The 21,319-nt window shown below is 46.8% G+C and overlaps 1 protein-coding gene across 2 annotated transcripts in view; it reads left to right on the top strand.

Moving 5' to 3' along the window:
- The window catches only part of CCT5 (chaperonin containing TCP1 subunit 5), a 220,244-nt gene that overhangs the window by 70,535 nt on the left and 128,390 nt on the right, over window positions 1-21,319 (top strand). For both annotated transcript variants that reach the window (XM_086965270.1, XM_086965271.1), the window contains exons 6-7: window positions 14,374-14,566; window positions 19,248-19,397. In XM_086965270.1, the coding sequence (XP_086821396.1) occupies window positions 14,374-14,566; window positions 19,248-19,397 (343 nt within the window). The remainder of the gene's footprint in view (window positions 1-14,373; window positions 14,567-19,247; window positions 19,398-21,319) is intronic.

The raw sequence follows: 21,319 nt of genomic DNA, 5'->3' as shown, positions 1-21,319 counted from the left end.
AACTCAGTTGTTGTTCAGGTTGGGTTTTTCGATAAATGTACCCAAGTCTCACCTGGTGCCCTCCCAGCGCAACCTGTTCATAGGTGCTGTACTGGACACTACGGTTTGTCGTGCATTCCCTCCTCCTCAAAGGATTCGCGACATTCAGGAAATGATTCCTTTATTTTTCAATGGAGCGGTCGTTCCAGTCCTGAAGGTCCTTCGCCTGCTTGGTCTGATGCTTGCATTCTGTTGGTCAACCATGCACGCTGGCACATGAGGACACTCCAGTGGTGCCTCCGCAGGCAGTGGTATCAGCACAACGGAGATCTCGGGGAGTCAGTGAGGATCTCCAGAGAAACTGCAGCGGATCGGTCTTGGTGGAGCGTGGAAGGCAACCTGTCGCAAGGAAAGCCTTTTCATCTACCTCAATCGGTGGCCACGGTGATAGCGGATGCATCCACTCTAGGTTGGGGTGCTCATCTGGGGGATCTGGAGGTCAAGGGTCTTTGGTCTCCAGAGGAAAGGTTGCTTCACATCAACCTTCTAGAGTTGCGGGCGATACGTTTGGCGCTCAAGGCCTTCCTCCCTTCCCTTCGCGGTCGGTCGATCCAAGTCCTGACGGACAACACGACCGCGATGTGGTACATCAACAAGCAGGGAGGAGTGGGGTCGCAGTGTCTCTGCAGAGAGGCTCTGCGTCTCTGGTTCTGGGCTCAGGACCACCAGGTTTGTCTGATGGCAAATCATCTGGCCGGAGTTCTGAACGTGCGTGCAGTCTCAGTCGCCAGTTCTCTGCCGACCACGAGTGGAGGCTTCACCCGGAGGTGGTTCGTCACGTCTTTCGGACGTGGGGGATTACTCGGGTGGACCTGTTTGCCACTCGCGAGAATGCTGACTGCCCGTCATTCTGCAGCCTCCAGTATCCGATGCAAGGAGCCTTGGGGGACGCGTTTCAGTTGAGTTGGGGAAGTCAACTTCTTTACGCGTTTCCTCCCATACCCTTGATTCCTCGGGTTCTGAGGAAGATTCGCCAAGACCGGGCCCAAGTTATATTGGTCGCCCCGGACTGGCCAAGAAGGGTGTGGTATACAGATCTACTCCACCTCTCCTCTCACCCGCCGCTCCATCTCCCTCTCAGGGCAGACCTTCTCTCTCAGATGGAGGGGCAGGTTCTACACCCCCACCTCCAGTCATTGCACCTTCATGCCTGGAGATTGAGCGGGGCAACCTGATGTCCTATTCTCTTTTGCCTGACGTGGTGGATGTCATCTTGTCAGCCAGGCGTGACTCCACTAAGACTGTCTATTCATATAGATGGTCAAGATTTGTCACTTGGTGTGGTGAGAATGATATTGACCCTTTAAGAGCCCGTTTGTCTGATGTTCTCCCGTTTGCTCTTTCTTTGGCGCAGCAAGGGCTTGCTGTTGCCACGGTTAAGGGCTATCTTTCGCCGCGGTCGGCTTTTATTTGCTTGCCTGACCAGCCCTCTTTCAAGTCACCTGTAGTTTTAAGGTTTTTGAAGGGTCTCACAAACAAGTTCCCTCCTACTCCTTTTATTGTGCCTCAGTGGGACTTGAATCTTGTCTTCACCTTTCTGATGGGCGCTCCCTTTGAGCCTCTTCATAAATGTCCTATGAGGCTTTTAACCTTTAAGGCAGGTTTCCTCGTTGCAATAACCTTGGCAAGGAGGGTGAGTGAGCTTCAAGCTCTTAGTTCCAAGCCCTCGTTCCTGACCATACATGCTGATCGGATGGTTCTAAGGACCAGGGCTGCTTTTCTTCCTAAGGTGGTAACTCCTTTCCACCTTGGTCAATCCATTACCCTCCCTACCTTTTTATCCTCCCCCGCACCCTTCCAAGGAGGAGGAGAGGTTGCACCGTCTGTACCCCAAAAGGGCGGTGTCTTTTTATTTTCACAGAACTAAAGACTGTCGCTTAGATGACCAGCTCTTCGTTGGATTTGCTGGCTGCAAGAGAGGGAGAGCGGTCCATAAGAGAACCTTGTCAAGATGGATCGTTCTGTGTATAAAGATCTGCTACTCTTTCGCCGGTAAGGAACCTCCAGAGGGTATTAGGGCTCATTCCACTAGAGCGAAGTCGTCAACCTCTGCGTTGTCTAGAGGTGTTCCTGTTGAGGACATTTGTAGGGCGGCTACTTGGTCTTCCCTCCACACTTTCGCGAAGCATTACTGCTTAGATGCCGAGGTGAGGAGGGAAGGTCACTTTGCGCGCTCTGTCCTTCAGGATTTCCTGGTTTAGAAGAGTGGACTCCCTCCTCCGGGAGTGGGGACTGCTGTGGGACTCTATTCACAAGGTGAGGAATCCACATGGCAGATGTATCCATCAGAAGAACAAGTTACTTACCTTCAGTAACGCTTTTTCTGGTAGATACTAGATCTGCCTGTGGATTCCTCACTGACCCACCCGCCTCCCCGTTGTCCACTCTTCTTTACCAGAGTTACTGTTATTTATTGTTTTTATATTGTAATGTTAAGGAGTTGTTTCATTTGCTTTCTTGCATTTACTTCACACTGTGTGTTTCTCCTTGGCAATTGTGTTTTGTGTATACTATGTATATTTCTACTGTCATTGGTCCGTCCGTGTGCCTCGATGGCACGGAAAAAAGGGCACAACTGATGTCATCACGCCGGCGTGGGCCTATTATAGGCGTCTGTGATGTCAGCGGAGTCGCGAGCGGAGCCGTGTCTCTGACGTCCTATCCACGTCGGCGCGAGGCTACGAAAAGAATTTCCGAATGTTGCTGACGCAAGGGGGATATTCACAAGGTGAGGAATCCACAGGCAGAAATAGTATCTACCAGAAAAAGCGTTACCGAAGGTAAGTAACTTGTTCTTGTCCATTCTTGAAGTTTTGTGTCCACTGTCTCCTTGATTTCCAACTTTGGATTCTTCAGCTTTTCATAAAAGACATTATTCCATAATTGGCGATGTGCTTCCTGGATATATGCCCCTTTCTCTAATATGACAATATTTCCGCCCTTGTCCGCCATTTTGATTTCTATTTGTTGATCGTTCATTAGGCTCTTTAGGGCGTCTCTTTCCTGTTTTGTCAAATTATATTTGAAGGCTTGACCTTTCAATTTGTATAGGTCTTCAATCACTGCTTCCTGAAACGGATCTATTTTGTTTCCTGGTGTGATTTGCGGATAGAACTTTGATTTTTGTTTCATACCACTTAGGCCACCACCTTTTTGCTCATGTGCTTCCGCCAAAGGGATTTCTTCCCCATCTATTATGTCAAGATTTAGTAGCGTCAAGAGACCTTCCGTATCTTTAACTTGTAGGCCATCCGTTTTTTTCTGTATCATTGTACTTTTTGTTTGTTTTTGCTTTTCCAAGAAGAACTCTGCTAGCTTTATTTTCCGCATATAGAGGTATAAATCTATCCTTACTTGTGCCAGATCCATTCTAGTTGTTGGGCAAAAGTTTATTCCTTTTTTCAGCAATTTGATTTCACTTTCCCTTATGGATCGGTTGGATAGATTCACCACTTGTAATTCATCTTTTATTTCCTCTTGAGGCGCATACTCGTTGTCTCCAGTCCGATTATCTCCGTACTTGGATTTGCGCCTTTCCCCCCCTTTTCGTTGGTTTCTTGCTGTTCTCTGATGACCTCTTCCTCTTTTTCCTTGTTGTTGGTAGGTTGGGTGGTCTGTTCCTATTGTCTCTGTTGCAGCACTAGGCACATGTCTCCTAAAAAGACAGCTTTCCTTTGTTGTCTTCTTCTGTTTGTTTCTTCACTCTAGGCCACTGATGATACTTTACTCGACATGCTTGTACTACTACTCCATGTCGCTTGTTCCTTCATTGTGTCAAATGTAGGCGCAAATGTGAAAATGCGGCTGTCCGCGTAATCCTTGTCATCTCATGAATTTTGAGTGTTTCCTTTCTCTCACTACATCCTCATGTTTTTCTACTTGTGCCACCAAATCCTTTTAAATTTTGTCATATCATTTGACAGCTTCAGCGTCCCCATTTCTTGCTCCGTTTCACACAACTGTTCCTTTATTTTGTTAAACCAATTTCTATATGTTTAACCGGTATCTCAATTAGACCCAATGATCTTAGAATAAAATCACCCCATTCCTGCAATACTTCATTTGATGTATCTTGATGACTGGGCATCAACATGATCCATAAACCCCTGGGGACTCTTTGTACTTCCAGATATTTCTTCAAGGTTATTAATTCCCAAGATTTATTTATTTCCTTGCGGCTTAACCTTTCCCATGAGCGCAAAATGGATTTGGTGTCTGTTTTTTCCAGTGTTGCCCGACGATCCCACATCTTCCTCTCTACATTCTTTTTCCTTTCCAAACCTAGAATTCAGTAATTAATTTCGTTTGGCTTCTCTTTTGCATCCTTAAAACTGCCTCGCCACAGTCCTATTTCTGATGTGGTTTACTTTAATCAGACACTTGAGACTCGCGTGTTGCTAACATCAATCTGGTAATCACTCGCTCATTCCTTAATTGAAACAACGTTGCAATATCTTTCCCGTAGCAACTCCTCAAAACACTGGCACCTTGCGTTGATGCATTAATAATTTCACCCACGTGGTTGTTTCTGCATTCACACGCTTATCTCAAATCTCTAGAGCGGTGTGATTTATGTTCTCCTTAGCTTTCTGCCAGCGTTCACTGCTCCCGGTTGTAAATAAATGGGTTAGAAACTAGCCTGGTGTGGAGGTAAACTCTCCTCCCCAGTTTTTTACTTCATCTTTCTGGAATCCTGAAGGATTGCTCTTATAAGAATTTTGCGTATGGGTCTAACAATGGTAAATGATAGAAAGGAGTCTCTATGGAGGCAGATACAGTTCTCTTCCAGGGGATCCTAATCAGTAGTCATAAGCACTGAATATTCCCGCCCATGTGCAGGGACTCCGGAAATAATATACAAATTATATATGGAAATCTCATATATACAGCTCCACATATATGTATGTACCTCACCACCGGCATCCGACATCGAAGCAGGCTACTCCGTCGCCGTCTCACCGGCGTTTGACGTAGAGTCCTAGATCTCCGCCCAGGGAAGTTCACCGGTCTTCGATGTCGAGACACCTCCTTCGGCGTTGAGGCATCAGTATACCTCGACGTAGAGACAGAAGACACCTATGACGGCGACGTCGAGATTGCCTACTGTTACCGGGCCATCACTGGTCGACGTCAAGACAGAAGTCTGATGAAACGACGTTGAGAAAGGAGGCAACATCTGAGTCTGATAGGCGTTCGAAGTCTAGGGGACGTTCTAACAAACATTCAAGCCCCCCTTCTAAGAAGAGGTCTTCCTCAAGGCAGATGTCTCCGCCCAGGTTTCAGGCAGCACATAGACGCTCCAGATCTAAGTCTAAGTGCCCTTCAGGAGAGGCCTCTCCTCCAGTGAGCCTATCGTCATCACCTTCAGGCTCTCAGGGTTCACACTGAGGCTCAACATCCAGGTCCCCAGAAGTTGTGAACTCTTCTGCTGACAGCACAGTGTCCAGGCATTTACCTGCAAGGCCGTTACTTGAAGAGGTGAATCCATCTCCTCCGGCACGTTCTCCTGAGGAGAGAAGGGCAGAAGTCTCTTTCCATCAGGTTGTCTCCTAGATGACAGACCTTTACATCACTGGGCTCCTGATAAAGACACAGCGCTGGAGTACTCCAGTCCCCAACACAGGTCTCCATTGGCTCGTTTGATCCAGCAAGTGGATCCGGATCAATCCCATTCGAGACCCAGAGAGCAGACATGCACCCCGGTGCGTTCAAGCAGACTGAGGTCCATATCAAGGAGCAGGAGGAGGGAGCGCAGATCTCCTACTCCTTCCTCGCCTTCTCATAATTCTCATAGGGACTAGTCTCCTACACTGACGGACATCCACCGTTGAATTTCTCCAGTGGCTGAAGTCTACACATTCCAGGACCTCCTAGGCAGCGGGGCACTTAAGCTGGGTATCCCCATGCCAGCTCGCCAAAGCAAGTCTTCCGTTATCTTTGAAACCCTGCATCACAAGACAGCGGCTAAACCTCTGCTTCCCTTGGTTCCGGGCATCCTAGAACCAGTCATGGAAGTCTTCCTCACACCAGCGATGATTAGATCCGCTCCAGCGAGGATTCTGAAAAAATATTGCTCACCAGAGGATAATCCACTCTTCCTCAGAGCCGACCCTCCCCCGGATTCAGTAATAATCGCGGCGGCGAGAAAGACCTATTCCCCTTGCATCTTTCTCCACTGTACCACCGGACAAGGAGAGCAAGACGCAAGATTCCTGGGGACGGAGGATGTGTGCCACTTCGGCTTCCTTGCTGAAAGTATCAAACGCGGAAGCAATCCTGGGACGCTACGAAAGATCCCTGTGGGATTCTCTGCAACGGAAGCTTCCCCAAGAGGATCGCAGGGATTTTGAAGAAATCCTTACGGAGGGCAGCCAGGTTTCCAATCGGATCAGAAGTGCTGCAGCTGATGGAGCTACCCTATCGGCGCATGGGATATGTGCAAGGAGATCATCTTGGCTGCGCCTCACCGCACTAAAACCAGAATCGCAATCACGTATCCTCAACCTGACTTTCTCTGGGTCATCCTTGTTTGGTTCACACACTGACGAGAAAAAATGCTGCGTATGAAAACGGAACTGGACACACTTAAGGCCGTTGTAGGAAGGTGGACACCTGACTATGGTTACCCCAGATTTTTTACCTCGTGTTAGCTGGTTTTCGACTTAGTTGGCCTTGTTCCCTGCTAATCAGGGCCCCCGGCTATCTGCTCTTTCTGTAAAATGGCTCCATGCACCCTAGGTGCATAACCAATTTGATACTGGACACCTTAGCCCCTGTACAGTGCACTATAGGTGCCCAGGGCATAGGTGCATCCAAGGCCGACCAGGGGCTGCAGCATATCTTTTGCCACCCCTGGCTGGTCCTTAAATTGACACAACTGGCTGATCACTCAGCTGGGGCAAGGTGGTGTAATCACCCCTTGCTTAGATATAGTATACCTATATCAAAACCTATATCTGGACACATATATACCTATAAGTCACTCCTATGGCAGGCCTTAACAATCCTGGAGGCAGAGTGCTTGGTTTTATGTGAGATGGTGCTCTAGCATGAGCTGAGCCTGTCTTTAGCTGTCGGGACCAACTCCCTTAGCTGTTCCAGAATATTGCCATACCATATACTCTAAAGTGCATTATAATCCATTGCGGTTATGTGCTAACTTTGGTTTGGCTATATCAAAACATGTCGAGTAAGGTGTCATACGATTTGGAATACTACCCCCTCGCCAGTCCTGGCGACGGGGGTAGCATTCCACCCTTCGAGAGGGAGAAGACATGTTACTTTGCTAAACCGCGGTTGATTTTAAAAGAGCCTCAGCATCACGAAATGGACGCTTCTGCCACAGACACAAGTCTGGCCTCCTGCTGCTGATCGAAACTTGGCAGTGGAGGCCTGGACAAAGGGTTTCCTGCCACAGGGAGGTGTCGCACCACCCCAGACATGAGATGGTGTATTGTAGCAGGGAGGTTTGAAAGAAACCAGACACTGCCTGGGGAGCACAAGGCTTCCCCTTGCATAATCTGGTCAAACCGGTTCTGGGGCACTCCAGCCCCAGTCCCAGCGTGACCCTGGACAAAGGGAAAGGTGTGTAACCACCCCCTTCCTGGGTCCCACTCATAGGAGGGACCTTACAGGTGATCCAACCCACTAGATTGGTATAAGAGTGGGAGCAGTCCTAGTGCACACAGATTTTCCTGACTGAAACTTATGAAACGAAACTCTGGACCCTTCGACATCCCACTCGACGTAGAAGACTGAAGAATCTCCCTTGTGGTCAAGGAGTGACCACCCTGTGCAAACAGGCACCATCCAGCACCTCAACAATTGCTTTGTTGCAGTTCCCGCCAGAACTAGAGCGACAGAGTTCGACAAGACCCAGCGCTCCTGCCTTCTAACAGCCTGATCCATAGTCCCTGCTGAGCTGAGACCCGTGGAGGCGACCTACAGCGTGGGGCCGGCCATCTAGGAAAGACCACGAGGCGCTGACCGTGCAGCTTCCAGGGCTCCCTCGAAGCTGTGCACTGGGGTTTGAGAAGCCCCAGCCCTGAGCCACTCTTGCACCGAAGCTCACCCCTCTACACTCGGAGTGCTGCGTGGGGCCCTTCTGCATCTTTTGGCTCAACGCGTTGGTCCGGTCGTTTGCCTGTTGGCTAGCGGCCCCAGTACAGATGAACCTTTGAATTTGACCTGCCAGTCTGGTTGCTCTGGACTGGCCTTCGCTGCCCTGAAAAGGAGCACCCGCTCTGATCTTCCTGGTCAGAGTAAGAAGCGATCTTCGAATCCTGCGTGGGTTACGCTTGCCAATGTTTGTTTGCTCCAATCCGGAAGCTGACACCGCCAACAGCGAGAGCCGCCAGCTCATGATCCTCTCCTTGACATCCTTGGTGCCCCAGAGTCCACGTGGCAGCAGAGACTAGCTTCTCGACATCGACCTGATTGCGCCCGGCATTGCCTGGTTCCTTCCTGGTTCCACCCTGGTCACTGCTGAGTGACCCAGACTCTGTCCCCTCTGCTTTCAGGTCATCTACATCTTCGATCCACCCTTGGATCACACCGGACACTTCTCTTCTCGACGCCTGCAGCATCTTCATCTTCAGGCACCATCGACCTGCGTGACGAAACCCGACACTACTTTGCACCCGTGCACCCGCTTCCTGTGGGTGAAGTAACTCCGCAACGCCGGTGCTCCTGTACTGGTACACACCTCTAGTGTATAGGTCTAAAGTTTTGTCCCTCTAGGTCAGTCGGAAGACTCTTAAAACAGTAACTCGATAACTTTTACGCACCATTGACTTTGAATTGGTGCATGTGTGTGCTTTAGGCGCTGCACCCGATTCCCGCTGGCTTTTCCCGACTTCAGCATTGCTAGTCCCGATTGGTCCCAGCGATTCCCTAGGCCAGTGGTTCCCAAACTTTTTGGACCCGTGGCTCTCTTGACCTAATTGGCAGATGGCCGTGGCTCCCCACCGATTTTTTTTTTTTTTTTATCGGTGGGCAGGTTATTGGCCCTTATCTGACTTGCGGCCTGAGCGCCAGGCATGGGTACATGAAAACGGTAAAAGACGTTTACTTGTCAATAGAGTTATTAGCCATGCCTATTGTCAGTTGTTATATTGGCACACAGAAGCATCTGGGTAGACTTCTAGACATTGTCCCTTACAGTTTCTAGAAGGATACAGCCTCTGCCGATGGCATTTATCAGGTAGTTATGGACTGAATTTCAAGGAACGTAATTAAACAGACAGCATCCTCATACTGCACAGGACGTGAGGGAGCACAGCTGGAATCAAGAGGCACAAGGTTCAGGATTGAAGAAAAGATTACAAATTTGCTCATTTGAAATTCTAAGGCACTGAGACACAAATTAATTTAAAAAGGCTTTGTGCCAGTTATTGTGTGAAGGGACGCTTTACAAATCAGCATATGCGTTTTATTATCCTAGACAAAATACCATGAAGCATGATAAAACAGGTAAAATGAATCAAGTGACCTCATCACATTCACCGCAGCAAATACGCACAGACAAATGACAACACTGAACCAAGAAAACACACCTGTGTAAAACACACACAAATGCTACCCTAGGGCAGTGTGCAAGATGCCCTTCATCTCTAAATTACATACTTGGGGCCGCACGAGCAAAAAGTATGGATGTTTTTTGTCAAAACGGAGCATGTTATAAATGAACACCAACATCCCTTTTAACAAAGTGGGAAGACTGCAAGCTGCAGAGAATGGCGGGCACAGAAGTCGGCACAAGTAACTACCCCTGCAATGGCCAGAGCTGCGTATGGCAATCGTATACTAGTAATTGAGACTACCTCTGACGCCTGTAAAGAGCACGTACGGATATACGTACGCACGTATGGCAGAAATGGCAGCAGTGCGTCCTTGGGACAAACCATGTCCCCGGTTTTTGCAGGTGGGATGTGTTCTGGCGGAGGCTGCTTCACTTTTCCCCATTGTGGTCGCGGCGCCCCTGGCTCCTCGTTACGGCGCACCGGGGCGCCGCGGCGCACAGTTTGGGAACCTAGGCCCTAGGCCTAACCACTGTTCGATTAGTGATTTTTATACCACTATTTTAGTATATGGTTTGAGTGGCCCCCCGCCCTCATCCATAATTGTGCAACTTTTGTATGTTTAACTGTGCTTTTGTTTAAACGCTTGTGCCTCTGCACTCAAAGAGTACAGAGGATTATTCTAGTAATACATATATTTTTATAATATGTAACTTGTTTGGTGTCCTTTCATTTGATATTCATTTGATATTACAGGATTGTGATTGGTAAAACAGCTTGCTTAACACGACCTCTTGAGTTAAGCCTTTAAGGCTGCTTAGTCCATGCTACCCTTAGGATAGCTTGTCTATAAGGTTGTCTTACAACCAGACACCATAAGGGATTGTTTGGACTGATACAAGGTGCCCCCAGAATTGGAGACATCATATCAGGCCAACTTCTCACAGCCGTTGGCCTGGAAAAGAAGAAAGAGTTCCGTAAAAGATTCCGCCCCTACAACTGGCGATCTTCTCAGCAGAGGGTTCAAACCCCCCAGTTGCAGAAGACTCAAGATCAACAGGGGCAGCAAAAGTCTCCATACAGAGGCAGGCGTTCCTCAAGAGGTGGAGGAAATCGGCGTCCGGTAAACAACTCCAGCAAGATGCAATCCAAATGAATAATCTCTTCCCAGAGCACCGTCTACCACTCCAGTGGGGGCAAGCTTCGCACCGCATATCGTAGAGTGGCTGGTTATCACAAGAGATCAGTGGGTGTTAGCTACGCTTCAGAATGGGTATGCTCTTCATTTTCAACATTGTCCTCCTTCAATCCCTCCAATGCCAACATCAAGTCACCAGTTGAAACTCCAGCAAAAAGAGGTGGCCACCCTTCTCAAAAAATCCGCCATCGAGAGGGTACCAATATCTCAGAGGGAAGGGGGTATACTCCAGATTCATTCTGGTCATGAAAGTGCCAAAAAGGAGAGTACAGACCCATTCTGGACTTGCAGACAATTTACACATAAAGAAGGGAAAATTTTGCATGTTGGCGCTTCATAAAATATATCCACATCTCTGGCAGAGGGATTGGATGTGTTCGTTGGATATGCAAGATGCATACTTCCATGTTCCGATTGCTCAGCGTCGCAGGCAATTCCTGCGTTTCCGGGTAGGATCCGCGCATTATCAGTTTAAAGTCCTACCATTTGGGTTGAAGTCAGCCCCCAGAGTGTTCACGAAGTGATAGCAGTGGTGGCAGCTGCTCTGCGACTCAGGGTTGTCTTTGTGTACCTGTACTTGGACGATTGGGTGTTGAAGGGTCCTTCTCTGGAAAGCGTAAGAACCCATTTCCTGAGCTGCATCGAACTGTCGCCGTCAGGGTCTACAAGTGAACTTCAGCAAATCCGTCCCAACTGACACAGAAAATACATTTTTTAGGGGCTCTGTTAGACTCTGAGCTAGGAAAAGTGTTTCCTTCGGAGGAGAGACAGTGTTCCATCATTCGGAAATGCCAACTGGTCCTGCACAGCAAGAAGTTGCTAGTGCGTCGAATTGCCTCCCTGTTAGGGTAGATGGCATCCTGCATCTTTCTGGTCCCAAATGCCAGACTACGAATCCGTCCTCTGCAGCAGGATCAAAGGACAAGTGGGACCAGCAGTCAGTTCGCTGGGATGACAAAATAACTTTGTCAAGCGCAGCTCGAGAGTCCATACCTTGGTGGATGAAGTCAATCTACAAGTCGGAATATACAAGGGGGAGGGGGGGGGGGGGGAACACTCTCACGTACCCTTTCCCTGGAGGCTCAGAATCTATGGCGTTGGCTCATGGCTCGTAATCTGTCAGTCACAGCAGTCCATCTGCAGAGCAGAACGTAAGAGCGGACTCTCAGCTGTCATTTCGAGGATAAGGAGGACTGGGTTCTTAACGACTAGGTCGTAGAAGACATTTTCCAGTCATGGGGTCGTCCCACCATAGACCTCCACAGACGACGAAAATGCCAAGACTACGCCTCTCTGTTCTACCGTCCAGGATCCAAAGGGAATGTCCTTTTGATAGACTGGTCAGGGGCATTTGTATACGCCTTTCCACTGATCCCCAAGGTGGTGAACAAGCTAGCTCATTCGTACACGAGGATGATTCTCATTGCCCCAGACTGGCCGAGACATTGATGGTACCCGGACCTTCTACATCTGTTGGAGTGTCCTCACAGGAAGCTGCTGTGCAGGCCGGACCTGCTATCTAAGATGAACAAGAGGATTAATCATCTCAACCTTCCTTCACTGAACTTGGCAGCATGGCTCCTGAGGTCATACAATACAGCCACCTAGGACTGCTGCAGGACAGCATGTCCATTTTGAAAGAAGCACAACGTCCTTCCACGAGGCATTCCTATGCATGCAACTGGAAGCGTTTTTACATGTGGCCTATGCAGAACAATTGTCATCCTATCAAGGGTCAGGAAGAGGTCATTCTCCCTTGCCTACTGTATCTGGTGAAAGCAAGGTTGAAATTTAATTCCATTAAGGTGCGTTTAGCAGCTATAACGGTTTATAGGCACTCAACTTCTCAACCTTCTTTCTTCCAATTACAAGCTGTTAAAGACTTTCTGCAGGGCTTGAAGAAGGTCTACCCTCCAGTACGACCTGTCACCTCCCTGGGAGCTAAACCTGGTGGTATCGAAATTGATAGGTCCGCCTTTCGAACCCATTCACAAAGCAACCTATTTCTTGGAAGGCTGCTTTTTTGGTAGAGGTCACGTCAGCTCGCAGAGTGAGCAAAATTCATACAGTTTTCCATCTAAGTAGGGTGGTGTTGAGGACACATCCCTCTTTTCTTCCTAAGTTGGTGTCATATTTCCATGTGAACCAGGCCATCTCTCTACCCACCTTTTTTCCCTCAATCCCTCCACTCCAGCTGAGAGGGCCTTGCATTTTCTGGACCTGAAAAGGGTTTTAAAATTCTCCCTCCCTCCTCACGAGGACTCCTCTCAGGAGCGCTGCTCTTGTTCCCGACATCAGAAGGATGAAGGGCAGGCTCCGCACATCACATACACTGACCTGGAGCCGGCCCTGTGCTCGCGTTACCGATCACGGGAGGATGAACGGCAGAAGCTGCCCTGCAAGTCACATACACGCCCTACTCTCCCTCCTCACGAGGACTCGTGCGCGAGTTTGTACTTGTTTACAAGAATGGCCAGCATCTGCGCCTAAGGGTAAACTCAAAGTGGAAGAGCTGCATTTGGCGCTGTATACTTAAGTGTACCGAGACTGAATCCGGTTCCACAGATCCAACGTCGGTAGCTCTAACCTTAACGCCACATCCTATAAAATGCTGGGGTTATAGTTGCCATATTGTTAGTGTCACACCATTGCCTCTGAAAACCCTCAGAAGCTTTCACATTTCTGGTAAAAGATTGCCTCTAAAAGCTGGGGCTGGAATAGAAGTCACAATCAGGCCAGAATATTAGAATGTAGAGTAGATCTTGTGCAATAAACCACCATACCACAAACCTTTATTAGCGCACTGTCCCGGTGTCCCTACACTTTTCTTAATTATAAATAAATCAGGGCACAAGTCCTAAACAAGCATTTGCAATGCAATAGGTCTCGCCTTTGTGAGAGTTTGAGCTATTGTCATTGTAAATGACAATGCCTTTCATTTATTTGTTTTGAACACCAGTAAGCGGTCCGTAAACAAGCACTTTCTACTAATAGGTGGCATAAAGTCAGTTACTGCCAGCCTTGCTTCTCGTAAGCGATGACTAGAAGTACAAAGTGTGTGTTTACGCACTGCTTCCATGTATTCAAACCACATATATAAACGGCATTGTCCTTTACAATGCCAATAGCTCAAACTCTTTTAAAGGCGAGACCTATTGCATTGCTAATGTTTGTTGAAGACTGGAGATGGTAGATTTCCAAAATTAGATAATGCTGTACTTGATGGCATCTCTTGACCACTGGGACTTCTGTCCGCTCGATTATCCTCCATGTAGACAGTATACTGGGCCTTTTGTAGATCAGCGCTCCAGGTAATTGTGGGACTGCGATTGACGGTTGTGAAACTGCTGATATAATACTTCCTTTTACCGGAATTTGTGAGTGGGTTAGCCTTGCTTGCTACCCACCTTGTATGCAGGTTATCAGTGAAACAAGCCTTGGTCGATGCATAGTACTGGGTTACATTTCCCCTTAAGTGGCTACATTTGGATGGATTGTTTTCTTTGTATGAAACATCTCTTTAAGGGTATGGCCTTATTCTGCATATTTCATTACATTATACAGTGACCAATTGTTCTGCAGATATGTTCAGTAATGTATAATTTTTCACAATTGCAGAATTAATCGCTGTCACAGACAAATGGCAGAAATTGCAGTGAATGCTATACTAACAGTTGCAGACATGGAACGTAGAGATGTTGATTTTGAGCTAATTAAGGTAGAAGGGAAAGTTGGTGGTAGACTTGAAGATACCCAGCTGATCAAAGGTGTGATTGTAGACAAAGATTTCAGCCATCCACAAATGCCAAAGGTAAGAAAACATTAACTTTGTTGAGAAAGTGGAGAAATGCTGTCCGGTATTGTGTTTTTTTTTTGTTGATTTTTTTAATGATTACTGCCTGATCTTCTAGTCTGCTAATGTGTTGCTTCCTTTTTCTTTCTTTAAAAACTAGGAGTTTGCTCACCTGATTAAATTTAATTGTATTTTATGCTTTTTTTTAATTATTGGTTTTACGAAAGTTTGACCTCAAACATTAGCATTTCAAACAATGATTGTAATGTTATTTTGGGAGGAGAGCTAGAGGCTATCCAACTTTTATTTTAAACAATCTTTTTATTTGGTTTTCAAAAGAAGGAAAACCGAGAATTAGAAGCAGTACATCATGTTACATTTGGTGTGCGCCATTTTTTCGGGGTGGAACCCCTTCCAGGTAATGCAAATACAGTTAGTGATACGAGATGTAGTGGAACTCACGCCTCACAAGACTGGCTCTCAATGTCAAGGGGAGCCTTGATCTGGATCCTCATGGATCAAACTGGATTCAGCGTTTAAGATTCTATGTGAACGCCATACTACCCAAACTCGCTCACACTTACGCAGACAACCCCTCCCCGAATATATTGATTTTCCAACTTTAAGCCACATGTGACACAACATATAAAATGAGTAACATTCTGTAAAGTGATATGTAAAGCATGCATTCAGATATATACTGATGTCTGAAGCTAAAAGGATAAAGATTAGGTTGTGACAAACTTGGAGGCAAGATGAGGAGGGTGTTTATACCAGTGAGAAGCAGGACTTCCTGGAGTTTGGCTAGGGTAGGTGGAGTTATAGGCCCAATGGCAGCTGGAAGGGGGGGGGGAGGCTCTGTTAATTGGAGTGTCTGATTTTGGGGGGGTACATCTTAAATCGAATTGATGCGTGGATGGTAGGTGTTGAAGAGTTAATGTGCTTTTCTAGATATATTATAAGACCGTTTTGTTTGGAGTTTCGCAACCTTGGTCAAGATAGTGGTCCACTGTCATAGAGGGGACAGGACAAGAAGGAAAGCTCATAAAAGTGGGATAATGCTTCCATGTGGTACCCTTAGTTGGACAAGCAATTTATCTCATTCTTGGGCTTTTGGGCGACACCAAATGCCTTAAGCTTCTTTTCTATGTAGCTCCAGGGCCCTAGCCCATTTACCTAGTGTCTATCTCCAGGGAACACTGGAAGGAGGCTGAGGGGTTTTCGATTTCATTATAGTGGTACGTTTGGCAATGATCATGACTAGGTCGTAAAACTGAATGGCCCCTTTATGCTTCTTCGGGTATTTATATATTTTCAAGGCTCACATCTCCCATGTATCCATCTTTGGGAAGTTTGTGATGGACACAAGTTTCCGACAAATCTTCCAAAGGCTCTCCTCCACTTTTGTTTATGCAAGGCTCTACCAAATTCTTCTTCCCATGTATCAAGGATTGTTGAGAGGTCTGAGTAATGGTGACAAGGGCTCTTGACAGCAAGGTTATAAGTCTTTGGCCGTGCCCTTCGTAGGGAGGGCGTATAACATTTAATGAGCAGCTGGCATGATTTTCCTATCATCTCCCTGTCTCGAAGGGCTCGAAACAAAGCCATATATAAGGAACTGGCCTTCATGGAAGTCAAATTGCGATTGTTAACACTGAAAATGGCTGGAGTTGGCCATTGTGAAAAAGATCACTGAGGGAGGAAATTAGAGCCTGGTTCCAGAACCTCAGCTCACTTCTAGTGAGATACTCTTGTTTCTTCGGGAGACCAAGGATAAGTATGGAGGGAGCGTAAGGTGGCAGACTCCTGATAGCCCGTAATATCCTGCCTAAAGAGGTCAGGGCCACTCGCAATAGCCGAAGGAGTTCATCGTGGGGTAAGACACCTGGGGTTATTAGGACCAGATCTTTTCCAGATCAAGAAGCGGTTTCAGGGTACTTGTCTCCTCAAAGAAAGTGCAGACATCCAGCTAGACAGCCTTTGAAGCCTCCGATTCCCCTCCTAAATCTACTTGGACTGGAGCCTTAACCGGGGTAAAGGGGACTAGACAGGACTTAATTCAGCTCTCGCGTAGGGCTGAGATAATTGCAAAGTTGTGTAATTGGAGAGCAGCACTAGAGTGATCGTCACATAGATCTTTGATCGTCTGCATAGAGGGAGACTGCATATGTCCTTTCCGCGAATTCCCCAATCTCTCCTTCAGGGTCATGCATCGACCACCAAAGGTTCCATCACAAGTGCATAAAGACTGGCAGTTCGGCTGAAATCTTTCCCCCGTATCGAACACTAATGATGGGGACCAATTAAAGTAGCCGGACCAGTTAAATATAACCATCTACCAATATCATCAATTTCTTGCTGTGCGCAATGCAAGGAGCCATCTGGATGGAGCAGGGCTGTCACATGATGAAATTGTTTGGATTCTCTATTCACTGGCAGTGCCTGGAGACAGCTAGATTTGTCCCACTCTGAGTGAACTCTAGCTATATAGTTTAGGCACCACATCCGTTACACAAGGGTGGACTATACCCCACGCAACTGGGCCAGGTTTTCAACTACTTGTTTCTCTACCTAATTATTATCTTTGTCAACCCATAGCAGTTCTTTGGATAGGGTCCCACACACACCCACCCTAGGAGGTGGTGTGGATAAAAGTGCCTCTAATAACCTTAAAGGCCTCCACTTCCATGGCCAGGGAGGAGGCAGTCTCTGCATTGTCCATCTGAAAGCCGAGACCACAATGGCCAAGAGTTGAGGTGGCAGGTGGAGACTGGGGAGGAAAGACTGCCCTAGGTAAGTGCCATTTAACAGACAATTCTGTCTTAGATGAATCTAGAGGCGAAAGGCAGTGAAAGGAGTACAGTGTGGCATCAGGATTAGGATGAAACCATGCATCTGGTAAGGATCATTGTTGAGGGCGTGAGACCAGGTTCCTTGCTTTGGAGGTGGTGGGTCACTGGGAAGAGGAGGGTGTGAGTGGTGCGGTGAAGTGTCTAAGACCTAGATGAAGTCCCCTCCCAGTATCCAAGGGATATCTCCCCATTTAGCTAGGTATGAGGAGAGTTTCTTAAAAATGTGGGCTAGTCCAAATTAGGAGCGTAGCTGCTGCCTATTCTAGGAGGGGAGCCATCCAATATGGTCTAGAGGACAAACTTTTTTCCCTTCAGATCTATATCTTTGGACAGGACTGAAAGAGGAGTTCCTGCTCTAATCCAGATTATGGTCCCCTGGTTTAAGCAGAGTAATTGGTGGTGTAAACCTGACCCCCTCATCTCCCTCTCTCTCGGATGTGTTATTTGAGATTCTTGAATCATTGCTGTGTGTACCACCCGTATTTGAGGAAGTAGTGGATTTTGTGTTATTTGGATGGTGTTTGCATCCCCCTAATATTCCAGGAGACTATCTGAAATGTTTGTCTATGCATCATAACATGAGTTGTATATTGTCTGCCTTTTCCCCTGCAGAGGTTGGGGGGGGGGGGGGGGGGGCATCCCTCGCATAAGCTACAGGTTAGACTGAACGGAGAAGGGAGGGGTCATCAGCTCTTTAAGTACTTCAACCATGGAGAATTCAAGCTGAATAAAACACTGAGCAGGTACAGCGGGCAAACTGCAGCTTGCCAACTGTGTGAACTTTCCAAAAGTGTCCAGTGGGAGGGTGGGGCTGGGGGTGTAATATTGTGGTCGAGAGGGCTTACTATTTTAAAGATACTATTCACGGTGGCAGCAGCCGTTTAACTAGAGTTGGAGGAGTGGTCCCATTTGAGACCCAGGGAAAGCCTGGGGGTGGGGTTTAGGGCTAGCTGCATTGTACGCAGGGATGAGACCTCTAATGATTAATCATTGCAGAGTAGACATTAAGAAGGACGGATACAGTGGACCTCAATGAGAAGGGTGTGAGGGGGCTCGCGCCCGCTCTAACATATATATTGAGGGCCTAGGATGAAATGTACATAGGCTAGAGGGATATGTCACAGACGTGTGGCTTTAAATTCCGTCTTTCGCTTTCTGCAGGGGCCAATCTAGGAGCCACAATGAAGTGTCTTCATCAAAGGAGACTTCTGAGTAATTGCTTGTTGGGTCCCTGGGGGACCCGAAAGGTCACTACCCCAACAGGTGCTGATCTTTGGCCATATTAGACCTGGTTTTGAAAAGGGATCGATGAGGAAGATTTTTAAGTGTTTCTGTGAACAGTAGTTCCTGGGTGGGTGGCATCCGCCTGTGTGGAAACGCCTGAGCTCTCCTCCCAGTCCCAGTCCTTCAAAGGATCCAGAAAGAAATGTTTTATTTTATATAACTTAGTTTTTCATTAAACAATGATCTGCGTATACAGTTTAAAATCATGATGGCAATCATTTAGTCGCATAACTTCTATTGTACTTTAGCATATTCTTGAATTCAGCTGCATTACATCTCTTCGTCTGATTCACTCTGATTCCGGAGACGTGCAGATGTTTCCTCTATAAACGTTCCATTTGCCCCATACCCTTCCCCATTTATTCGGGGATCTCCTGTCTACAAATGTGGCCCTCTCCACTAACATGGCAACCGTGTTTTATGCTTTTAATTGGTTTTATTGCTGTCTTATCTTATCTATGCAATGTTTATATTTACATAATGATTAATCTGGAAAGTAATCTAATAAGGTAATTTTTACTTTGCATTGTGTTCAAAAACCTAATTGTCCTCATGTTTTGCAGGAAGTGAAAGATGCTAACATTGCTATTCTTACCTGCCCGTTTGAGCCACCTAAGCCTAAAACTAAACATAAGCTTGATGTGACTTCAGTGGAAGATTACAGAGCTTTACAGTCCTATGAGAAGGAGAAGTTTGCTGAAATGATTAAGCAGGTTAGTGCACTGCCTCAAAAGCAGTCTTTTAAAATTATGATTGCACTTGTATACCATGTCCCCGAATGAGGAGTCTATAAAATATATATTTGTTTAACTGGGGGAGGAGGTTTTGCCACAATCTTTTGGTACCCCTGCTGGATTGTATTAAAATTAAAAAAAAAGTGAGGCACCATTGATTTATTTGTTTAAATGGCCCCTGTGGTGGAGCCGGGCGTCAAAATATATTTGGCTGGGCCGTGGGGGCCCCTCCCTGAACGACTTCGACCCCGTGCCCATCATGTTATTGAAAGAGGCAGTAAATATTTTTAAAGGGGAGGCGATGTGTGCCCCCTCCCTGAGCCAATATCTGCCTGGTACCCGCCCCCCATGGCCCATAACTTAGCAGGGTCCTGGGGAGCCCACCCCTGGGACATGGTTTTCCTCCCAGGCAGGAAACAGAACTTTTCTCCCACTGTTAAAAAAAAAAAAATGTAAATGCTTTCTTTTGATTATTGCTCGGTTTCATAATCCGTGATGAGCTATGTTTTTGTTGTTGGGCATATTGTCCCATTGTCTTCAGGTATACAGAGTTGATTTAACCACACGTCATTGTGTTATAGCCCAACAATCCCAAATCTCGTGGCATATTAAGATGCTGTTTTGCAAACTTAAACTGTGCCGTGATCTTTTTTGCGAAGAGTCTAGGTTTTCTTGTTTACCTTCACACACAAGCTGTACTAGTTCATGGTTCTCTGATCAGTGCCATTTAACATATTGGCCTGACGAACCCTCCATAAAGCTTTGGGGTGCTTTGGGATCATTTGCTCTAATCTTGATGTGAATTTGCTGGGATGCCTACTCTTGTGTATACTGGCTGTAGTCTTGATTATTTTCATTGTACATAATATCTTTCTCCTAGAAATGGACTGCTTATTGATTGGAAATGTCTTTGAAACTTTTCCTACACTGATGAGCAGCAACATTTATGTTGGGAGTGTCCGATATCTTCTGGTCAACCACGTGTGTTACCTTAAACCTCAGTGCTTCGTGACAGATAAACAATTTGACAGTATGCAGGTTGTAGCACCGCCTCAGCAAATAATCACTGGCACTGGTGTGGTCACACCAGATTCTAATTAGCTTTTTTAAAATTTTAGTTTAAAAGCTTTGAAAGAAATACGTATGCAACAGTAAACCAGTAATACAAAGAAATAATGCAAATCCAGTATTCTACAATAACAGACTGGAAATTAAAAACAAAAGAGAAAAGCTATTTAAATATTTTACGGGGAAATTAAACTGGGGAGGAAAGGGGGGGGGGAATACAAGCCAATGAGGTATATAACTTGGTATATAACTTGGGGTCGATGACCTTGTGCATCTACATCGTGCCCAATGCGCGCCTTCACATGAGGCCTCTGCAGCAGGCTCTAGAGGACCAATGGTCTCAGAGGTCAGGTCACTGGGAGGACCGTGGTTCTCTTCTACAAGGTGCTAGAGACTCAATTAGATGGATGAAACGTTCCAATCTCCTCCGGGGAGTTCCATTCCATCGCCCTCCTCCAGCTCAGTCAGTGGTTACAGATGCCTCTTCAAGGCTGGGGCGCTCTTATGGACCAACTTCAGGTCCAATGTCTCTGGTCCTAAGTAGAGCGAAGCTACCACATCAACTTCCTAGAGCTTCGAGCAGTTCATCTGGTGCTCAAATCTCTTTATCCTTCTCTGTGCACCAACTACATCCAAGTTCAGACGGACAACACAACAACTGTTTTATGTTCTATCTGAACAAGCAGAGGCACCAGGTCCAGAGCATTTTCCCTGGAAGCGCATGCCATCTGGCACTGGCTCCTGGCAAGAGGTCTATCCATCGTGGCAGTTCATCTATCAGGTATCCAAAATACCCAAGCGGAATTCATAAGCAGAGAATTCGCATAAGTGCA

This window comes from Lissotriton vulgaris, chromosome 4_1 (assembly GCF_964263255.1).
Source record: "Lissotriton vulgaris chromosome 4_1, aLisVul1.2, whole genome shotgun sequence".
Taxonomy (NCBI): Eukaryota; Metazoa; Chordata; class Amphibia; order Caudata; family Salamandridae; genus Lissotriton; species Lissotriton vulgaris.
The sequence above is the reverse complement of the archived record's forward strand: the minus strand, read 5'-3'. Positions and strand labels throughout refer to the sequence as shown.